Raw genomic sequence first — 10631 nt, forward strand, 5'->3', positions numbered from 1 at the left:
TCGTGAATGAAGGTGATGTCTGCAGAAGAGTGAAGGCAGAACACCAAAGGCCAGCGGGTCTCCTCCAACCTCTTGCCATTCCAGAATGGAAGTTTGACCACATTGAAATGGACTTCGTGACTGGGTTTCCTAAGTCCAAGCGTGGCAATGATGCTATATTTGTTGTCATCGACAAACTCACCAAAGTGGATCATTTTCTGCCTATCAAAGAGTCGATCACTGCAGCTCAATTGGCGGAACTCTATACCTCCCGTATTGTCTCTCTGCACGGTATTCCTCAAGTGATCTCTTCAGACCGTGGCAGCATCTTTACCTCAAAGTTTTGGGATTCTTTTCAGAAGGCCATGGGCACCAACATCCGCTTCAGCACAGCTTTCCATCCTCAAACCAGCGGTCAAGTCGAGCGTGTCAACCAGATTCTGGAAGATATGCTCAGGGCTTGTGTGATCTCCTTCGGCATGAAGTGGGAGGATTGTCTTCCTTATGCTGAATTCTCCTACAACAACAGTTTTCAAGAAAGTTCGGGCAAGGCCCCATTTGAAATTATGTATGGCAGGAAGTGTCCTACCCCTCTCAACTGGTCTGAAACTGGTGAACGTCAGCTTCTGGGTAATGACTTAATCACAGAGGCAGAGGCAATGTGCAAAGTCATTTGTGATAACCTCAAAGCAGCCCAATCCTGCCAGAAGAACTACTATGACAGTAAGCACCGTGATTTGGCTTTCGAGATCGGAGATCATGTTTACCTCCGCGTCTCTCCTATGAAAGGTACTCGTCGCTTCGGTATCAAAGGGAAGCTTGCCCCTAGATATGTGGGACCTTTCAAGATTGTCAGCAAGAGAGGCGACCTCGCCTATCAACTCGAGCTTCCTTCAAACTTTGCAAATGTTCATGACGTGTTCCATGTCTCTCAGTTTCGAAAGTGCTTCAAGACTCCTGACCGCACAGTCAACTTCGAGGACATTGAGCTCCAAGAAGATCTCTCTTATCTTGAGCACCCAGTTGCTATTCTTGAAGAGACTGAACGCAAGACTCGCAACAAGTCAATCAAATTTCTCAAAGTCAAGTGGTCACACCATTCCGACCGTGAAGCTACCTGGGAACGCGAGGATCACCTCCGTTCTGAATACTCGGCGTTCTTTCAGTCCTAGATCTCGGGACAAGATCCTTTCGTAGTGGTGGAGTGTTGTAACACCCCGGATGTAACTTTCCAATTTGTACTCCAACTCTTGCCGTTTCCGGCGTTAAGTTATTTTATTTTCTCGGGTTCGGGTTTTTGTCTCTGTGTGTTGTTGTCGTTGTCATGCATCTCATATCATGTCAGCATGTGCATTGCATTTGCATATGTGTTCGTCTCATGCATTCAAGCATTTTCCCCGTTGTCCGTTTTGCATTCCGGCGCTTCGTTCTCCTCCGGTGCTCATTTCTACCTTTCTTTCGTGTGTGGGGATTAAACATTTCTGGATTGGACCGATACTTGCCAAGCAGCCTTGGTTTACTACCGGTAGACCGCCTGTCAAGTTTCGTATCACTTGGACTTCGTTTGATACTCCAACGGTTAACCGACGAACCGAAAAGGCCTCGTGTGTGTTGCAGCCCAACACCCCTCCATTTTTGCCCAAAACCCACCTAACTCTGCTCCATCATCTAGAGCGTTCGATCACGATCGCGTGGCCGAAAACCGCACCTCATTTGGACTCTCCTAGCTCCCTCTACCTCTATTTAAACCCCCCTCCCGAAATTCGGATCTCCTTCTTCCCCCGAAACCCTAAAAATCCGTCTTCGCCGCCGCCGGACGTGTCCGGACGGAGCCGGACAACGTCCCGATCCCACCGCCGCCAATCAGACACCGCCAAGTGTCCACGCCGCCGCCTCCCACCGCGCGGCCCGGGAGCCCAAGGCCGGCCCCCGCGGCCCACTCCGTCCGCCGCCGCACGCCTTCGCCTCTTCCACGCCCGCGATGCCGCGCGCCGCCCTTCGCCGGTCGGCGACGCCGCGCCCCATCGCCGACCACCGCCGCTTCCGCGCCGCCGCCACTGACCGCCGCCGTCCGCCGCCCGCCGCCTCCCGGCGCCGGCCTCCTCCTCTCCCTCGACTCCGGCGAGATCCCGCCGAGTCCGTCCACCACGACGCCATTGCCGGCGACCTCGAACTCCGGCGAACAGTGCATCTCCGGCGAGCTCAGATCCGACCTCGGTTCATGTGCCGTGAACAGTAAACCCTAGATCCGGAGGTGTTTTTTTCTGTAAGTCTCGAAATTTCAGATCCAAGTGCCCATGTTCATAGCCTCGTAACTTTGCATCCGTAGCTCCGATTCATGCATATAGCATATTAAAATGTTCATCTCAGAGAGTACATCATTTCATTCCATTGCATCATTTTCATTTGAGTTCATCTTGATGCCCGAAATGTTGTTACAAAGGGAAACTTGAGTTAATTGTCAGATCTGCTGCTTCATTTAGCTTTTTGTCATTTTTGCCATATGGCCATATGTTCATGTTGTTTCCTAGTGATCCGTGCCTCTTTTGAGGATGATCAGTAAGGTTGTTTTGTTAATATTGTAGTGCTCTATCCATCCATGTCTTTGTTTGCAATTTTGGAGGACCCTAGCTTGAGTCAATCGAGCTCTACTTTTGCTACTTTGTGAATCTGAGCAGATTGTCAACTTGTTTGCAATTTTGCCGATGATGTTGTAGTTGATTCGTGCATGCTATGCTATTGTTCTTGCCATGTCTAGATTGCATTTTGTGTGTTCTTGATGGGTGTATGCTTAGCTTATCATGACTTGCACCGTAGTGAGCGCATCGAGCTCGTAAACATGCCTACTTGAGTTATGTTTCAGCATGTGCCAGTTTTCACTAAGTCTGAAAACTGATTATGTTTTTTGCTATGTTCACATGCTTGCAAATGTATTTTCTGATCCCTTTTGGCTCAAGGTCACTAAGGGACTTTTGTTAAGCTCTTTGAGTAGCTCCATGCCATGCTTTACTTTGCCATGTTCAGATCCTGTAGCATATAGTTTTGTTGCTCCGAAGAGTGCTACCTGATCTGAAATTCCAGACAAGTGTTAATTTCACTAAGTTTGAGATCTGTTTTCCATATGCATTTTTTCCATGCTTGTTTGAACCTGTTAATGGATGATTTGGCCGTAGCTCAGTGCTAGACTTTTGTTAAGCATCTTGAATGCATCCCTGCCATGTATTTTGTTGTCATGTTTGGGTGCTGTAGCATGTTCACCTCATTGCATTTAGATGGCTACTTGCTGTAAATCGCAGACCAGCGTCATATTTGAATGGCTTGCCATTTCGAAACCGTAACTCCAATTCCGGCGTTCTTTATATCGTTTTCAAGCGATTTCATCTCATCTTTCCAGTGGCACACTTGGATTTCCATGTTGAGGACAGGTTCTTGCATTTCCTGTCATATCTTGCATATGCATCCCGCATAGCATATGATCATCACATCATATTGTTTGAGTCTTGCACGTGGTTGACTATGTCCTTCTTGCTTGTTTGTCTTGTTTGGGTATATCCGGGAGACGAGTTCGCTAACGAGGAGCCCGTTGAGTTTGCTTTCGAGGATCTAGTCAACTCTGACAACTGTGCAGGCAAGATGATCATACCCTCGAAATCACTACTATCTTTGCTATGCAAGATTGCTCGCTCTTTTGCTATGCCAATGCTACGATGCCTACCATTTGCTTTCAAGCCTCCCAAATTGCCATGTCAAACCTCTAACCCACCATGTCCTAGCAAACCGTTGATTGGCTATGTTACCGCTTTGCTCAGCCCCTCTTATAGCGTTGCTAGTTGCAGGTGAAGATCGAAGGCCGTTCCTTGTTGGAACATTTATTTACTTGTGGGGATATCATTATATTTCTATGTTATCTTAATGCACCTATATACTTGGTAAAGGGTGGAAGGCTCGGCCTCTCGCCTAGTATTTTGTTCCACTCTTGCCGCCCTAGTTTCCGTCATATCGGTGTTATGTTCCCGGATTTTGCGTTCCTTACGCGGTTGGGTTATAATGGGAACCCCTTGATATTTCGCCTTGATTAAAGCTTTTCCAGCAATGCCCAACCTTGGTTCTAACATTTGCCACCTAGCCTTTTCTTTCCCTTGGGTTCTGCAGACTCAAGGGTCATCATTATTTTAACCCTCCCCCCGGGCCAGTGCTCCTCTGAGTGTTGGTCCACCTGTCAGCTGCCGGTGGCCACCAGGGGCAACTCTGGGCTGGCCTACCTGTACCTAAGACAATCTGAGTGTGCCCTGAGAAAGATAAATGTGCAGCTCCTATCGGGATTTGTCGGCACATTCGGGCGGTGTTGCTGGTCTTGTTTTAACCTGTCCAAGTGTCTTGAATAACCGAGATACTGAGTCTGATCAGAACGTCTTGGGAGGAGGGCTATTCCTTCGTTGACCGTGAGAGCTTGTCATGGGCTAAGTTGGGACTCCCCTGCAGGGATTTGAACTTTCGAAAGCAGTGCCCGCGGTTATGGGCAGATGGGAATTTGTTAATGTCCGGTTGTAGATAACTTGAACCTTAACTTAATTAAAATGAATCAACTGAGTGTGTTACCGTGATGGCCTCTTCTCGGTGGAGTCCGGGAAGTGGACACGGTGTTGGAGTAATGTTTGCGCAGGTTGCTCTCTAGTTTCTCGCTCGCGCTTTGCCTCCTCTTCTCGCTCTCTTTTGCGAATAAGTTAGCCACCATATTTGCTAGTCGCTTGTTGCAGCTCCACATATATTTACCTTGCCTTACCTATAAGCTTAAATAGTCTTGATCGCGAGGGTGCGAGATTGCTGAGTCCCTGTGGCTCACAGATTACTATAACACCAGATGCAGGGCCTGATGATTCCGCTCCAGGAGACGCGCTTGAGCTCAAGTGGGACTTCGACGAAGACTCTCAACGTTACTATGTTTCCTTTCCTGATGATCAGTAGTGGTGCCCAGATGGGGGTGATCGGGACCGTGTCGCCTGTTGGGTTATCTTTTACTTTGGCGCCGTAGTCGGGCCATGAGTGTTTGGATGATGTAGTGTTATTTATGTATTTGATTGACGTGGCCAGTGTAAGCCAACTATGTTATCTCCCCTTTTATTATCATATTACATGGGATGTTGTGAAGATTGCGTAACTTGCGACATATGCCTTCAATGCGATTATGCCTCTAAGTCGTGCCTCGACACGTGGGAGATATAGTCGCATCGAGGGTCTTACACCTTCTCACAAACCAGAGCTTCTATGGAACGTGCCACCTTTGGTGTCAAAATGATATCCGTTGCCTCTTATTGCTTTCAAAACTATTCTAGTGTCAACATAGAACACCAGGAGTGTTGTGTTAAATTTTGGAATTTTTCGGGGTTCGTTTGGACATTTTTGTACATTAACTGGGTTTTCTTCGCATTTGATGTGCATAATTCAAATTTGAACTACATGCACATGCTCCAGTGCATATAAATTGGTTGAAAAATCAAATCTGTGTCCTTGGGTGCATGCGTAGGTCCCATGCAAGAAATGGGAATGAATTTCAAACACCCTGCCACCATCACTCGGCCGCAAACATTAAGATACCGGGTTTTCAAATTCTAGTAAATCCAAAACTCGTCTGAAATTCATGAAACTTGGCATGCTATCATGGAGCGGCATCAACATGCCTTGGTAATTTTTTTGTCCCATTTGGGGCAGGTTTCAGTATAATCTTCTCACAAACCAGAGCTTCTCACATCAAGCCAGATGGTTTCCGTAGAGAACGTGCCACCTTTGGGGCCGAAACGATATCCGTTGTCGCTTATTGCTTTCAAAAAATTTGTAGTGTCAACATAGAACAACAGAAGTGTTGTGTTAAATTTTGGAATTTTTGAGGGTTCGTTTGGACATTTCTATACATTAACAGGGTTTTCTAGGCATTTTATGTGCATAATTCAAATTTGAACTACATGCACATGCTCCAGTGCATATAAATTGGTTGAAAAATCAAATATGTGTCCTTGGGTGCATGCTTAGGTCCCACGCAAGAAATGGGTATGAATTTCAAACACCCTGCCACCGTCACTCGGCCGCAAACATTGAGATACCTGGTTTTTAAATTCTAGTAAATCCAAAATTCGTCTGAAATTCATGAAACTTGACATGCTATCATGGAGCGGCATCAACATGCCGTGGTAAATTGTTTTGTCCCATTTAGGGCAGGTTTGGGTATAAGCTTCTCACAAACCAGAACTTCTCACAACAAGCCTCATGGTTTTGGTAGGGAACGTGTCACCTTTGGGGACGAAACGATATCCATTGCCTCTTATTGCTTTCAAAAAAATTCTAGTGTCAATGTAGAACAATAGGAGTGTTGTGTTAAATTTTGGAATTTTTCGGGGTTCATTTGGACATTTTTATACACTAACTGAGTTTTCTAGGCATTTTATGTACATAGTTCATATTTAAACTACATGTGTCCCGAAGGACTACAACGACAACAACGGCGCTGCACGCCGCCTCCGCCGCCGCCAGAAATAGTTTTTTGGGGGTTTAATACTGTATCTCGAATTCTCGATCATATGAATATAAATTCGTAGTTGACTCAATGAAAGATATGGTTTGAACGAACTTGCGATATTCTCTCTTAACATACAGACTTATCAAAGAATTTTCTCTTGAAAAAAACGTCAATGGTTTTTAAATATAAACACTCATCGCAAACGTTTTAACTAGAACACCCGTATGCAAACCGAGAGCTTCCCCAGGAAGCCAAGGGAAAATGTGCCAAGCAGGATTTGTGCAGCTCTTGATCGCAAATGTTTTAGTTAGAACACCTGTATGCAAACTGACAGCTTCCCCATGAAGCTAAGAGAAAACGTTCCGAGCAAAATTTGTGCATCCCTTCAATGCAAATGGTTGTTTTTGATGACCCGTGTGCAACCACGTACAAACAATTAGGTAAGATTTGCATCTGTCATATTGGGTATGTTGCCATTTGTCAACCTTGTAACACTACGGTTTGTCAAAATATGCAAGTAAGAAACACTAGCACTATCTAATTTTTGCAACTAATATTCTGTAATTAAGCATAGATTTCATTCATAGATTAAGCAGTCGTTCTTTATACAAACAGTTCAACTCGACAGCTAAACTGACCAAACATTTCCCCAATTGTTGCCAACCACCTACTGAAATAGCTAGTTCAACTATATATACTAGCTAATTTGAAGTACGTTGTACAGTTCCACCACATCTATAATCAGATGAACTGAACTAAATAACCCCTCAATACTACTACTATGGAGGGGCTTTGTACAACTTCCTGCAGCCTCACCTCTGTTGAGCGCGCTTTGTAAGAGGCACAGGAGGACGAGCCTACCAACGAGCTGGACAACTACAATACGGTGCCTGCCGCTACTGCAGCTTCAGTGGTGCTGACCTCGAACGCCCTCTGCCGCTCCAGGCGACCCCTCTCGAAGCAGTGGTTCTCCTTGTAGATCTCATGATTCCTTCCCTCTGAGGTGGCGTCTGCCGCAGCCACGGCGGCGGTAAGGCTCTTTGCATGCTCGACGAGGCACTCCTCCTCCTCCTGTAGGAACTCGGTGTAGTGTGCAAGGTGCTGAGGCACATGCAGGCCTCCACCTCCGCCTCCCGCCTTCAGGCGGCGGTGGCGGAGCGGGTGATGACCCGGGCGGTCGACGGTGGGCTGGCGGCCACGGCGGCAGATGATGGGGTGGCGGCCATGACCACCACCTCCTACCTTTGGGCCGCGGTGGCGGAGCGGGTGATGGCCGGCAGTGGGGTGGCAGCCACGATGGCCCTGGCTTTGGACAGTGGTGTGGCGGCAACGGCGGCCGGCAACAGCTGACGACGGGCAGCGGCGGCTGAGCGTGTCGTGGGTGTTCTGCGCACACCCAACAGGGACGCCACGCGCACTACACTACGCCGCCGCGCGGTGTAGCCTCCCAGCAGGAGCTGTCCTCTGATGACAGCGGAGTATCTGAGCGACGACGATGGACCGGTGCCATTGGCGATTGTGGGAGAAGCAGACGAGATAAGCTACATGGATGGAGGGGAAAATACGACGCAAGACTGTCAGGGTTTATGTAGCAGGCCGATAAGCATTGGGATTTTTGGGGATTTCACCGAGATGGGAGGGAAGCTTGCGCGGGAACCTGCGAGGTTGCACGGGAACGGGCTCACCGATGATTCATTGGCGCCACTTCGAGCCACCGTTTGGCCAAAAGAACGCCCCCGCGCGCTGCGCAAGCTTGCGCCGTAAGCCGTCTACGGTAGCGGGGTGACAAGACGTGCGAGAGGAGGACGAAAGGCCACGTAACATATAGTTAATATAAGAAAAATGTTTGTGGTTTAATTACCTACTATATCCTCGTCCTGTTTATAAGTAGGATTTAACTAATAAAATACGAATGCATGTCGCCAAAGATTATATAGTTGGATTCGTATTTGAACATACTTTCCAATTATATAATTTTTATAATATGCATTAATGTTTTGTTGGTTAAATTTAAGGCCAAAGTATGGCACATAATGCAAAGGGGACTATAGATTAGGACGAAGGTACTAGCACACGGCCTCTCTCTACGCAGCGATGCAACTGTCGGCCGGCTTGTAGGCGACCATTTCCTGCGTGTTCAACGGCTCTATGCGTGTAGTTGCTTGCGGTTGAGGCGGCCATGGCGTGCTCTCCTCGCGTCCCGCCGCACGCGCTATGCTCTCGCGTCCCTCCGGGTGTCCTGCCCTTGTCCCTCCACGCACGCTGCCAGTGTTTGGGACAATCGTATGATCACACACATTCGTGTGCATGCGGTTGCGCCGGGTGCGGCGCGACGATGCAGTTACCCGCTGCAAAACCTAGCATGCGGGTGTGCCGAGAATCCAGACCATCCAGACCCCTTTTTATTCCTATGGCCATTTATCTTCATCTCTCGCGTCACATGACACAATAAGCACACCCACGATGACACATACAGAGAGGACATCTAGCGGTTCCAATGGCGCTCCATGTAGCTCCAATGGCCCTCCCAGCGGCCGACGACGACAACGGTGGCTAGTTCACCACGCATCATGTTGTAGACACCCACTTGAGGGGGAAGGCTCTCTCGGTGGGGTACACGAATGATCCGGTCTCGGTGGAGAGCTCAATCGAACTATGGCGTAGTTCCTTGCCGAGGACAAGTACCAAGTGGTCGACTTCGACCTCGAGTACACCATGGGTCGTGTCGGGCACGATCAGAAGGTTTTCTTCGCCCAGTTGTGCGTGCGACATGACGTCCGCGTCTACCACTACCACCTGGCCATAAGGTCTTGCGAGCGTTTCTCCAAGTTTATCAACAGCTCCGACTACAATTTCGCTACGATGGACACCACCAACGATCTGAAAGCGCTCAAGGCTTCGGGCTTGAAATGCCCAAATCTTGTCAATATCCAGCACCACTACAATGTCTGGGGCAGCGACAACAACAAATTGAACACCCTGATTGACCTCGCCTCGGCCATCATCGACCCCTACTATGCGAAGATGAAGGATGAGAACAAGAAGGACAAGAATACCTGGCACAATTTTTGGCACGAGAGACTAGATGAACAACACGTCAAGTACACGGCCAAGGACGTGTACACAAGCTACGAGTTGTACAGGCGGATCGTTGACATGAGGAAGTATCTTCTTCCTGCCCCAGACGAGGGATCGAGCCACATAGCAGCGGCGAGAGCGTCACAAGAAGTAGATGACTAGAGATCGTTTCTCCTACTTTAGTATGCATGCTATTGTTCATTGAGGTTTTTGCGAGTGATCTGTATAGTCACTTATGTAATTGGATGTTTATTTCATTTATATATATGCATGTTATTATTCTGTAGACAAAGCAAATCACACAACTTATTAGCAAAAATCCTCTGTGTTATTATTGGTCTTCACACACATTTCTGTTTACGGACATGTTTGCCGCGTATCACGCACATCTTGTTCAGTTGAACCATTTCCATTGCGTTGCCTAATCACACAGAGTTCATCCTAGTGAACTGTATGCCGTATATCATACACACCCTCATCTGGCTGCCCGTTTCTGTTGTTCTGCATCATCGGAAACAGTTCTACTGGATTAACTGTTGGCCACTCATTGCACACGCAAATCTAATATGACCCGTGTTTGATTTCGCCGCCATCGCAAATATTTTGCACCTTTTTAACAATTTTTTACACCACCGTTTGCGAGTATTGCATAGCACACAGTTTCGTCGAAGGGTCTCTGATTCGACTGTCACGTTTGGGCCATCCTGTAGTAGTGACCCATCAATTATCATGCAATATGATGATGTCTTTGAAGCTTTAACAACCATCAACTGGGATCTAGATAACCTTCAGATAGGAGAAAAAGACGAGCCGGCATGGGACAACCCAAAGGCATCAACTACTAGAGATCGCCAAGGTGTCAACCTAGATCAGGTCAACCCGGAGGGTACATGGGCTAGCCTACAGGAATAGATGACTCCAAGAAAACTTAGTGACATTTGAGCCAAGTCTATGGCTATGTAATAGCGTAGTTAAAACTTTTGCATCATCTGTAGTGCCTTCACGCACTTTGATACTTGAAGATTACTTTGCAGGAAAAATTTGAACTAGTGTGGTGTTAAGT

The 10631-nt window shown here is 47.5% G+C and overlaps 1 protein-coding gene across 1 annotated transcript; it reads left to right on the plus strand.

Annotated features, from left to right (window-relative positions):
- Nucleotides 1-9352: 9352 nt before the first annotated feature.
- Nucleotides 9353-9730, plus strand: LOC147991762 (uncharacterized). Its single transcript, XM_087538800.1, has one exon. The coding sequence runs from the start codon at nt 9353-9355 to the stop codon at nt 9728-9730; it is 378 nt and encodes a 125-aa protein (XP_087394926.1).
- The last annotated feature ends 901 nt before the right edge of the window (nt 9731-10631 follow it).

Source organism: Triticum urartu, chromosome 1A (assembly GCF_056163025.1).
Source record: "Triticum urartu cultivar PI428250 chromosome 1A, HENAU_Tu73, whole genome shotgun sequence".
Lineage (NCBI taxonomy): Eukaryota > Viridiplantae > Streptophyta > Magnoliopsida > Poales > Poaceae > Triticum > Triticum urartu.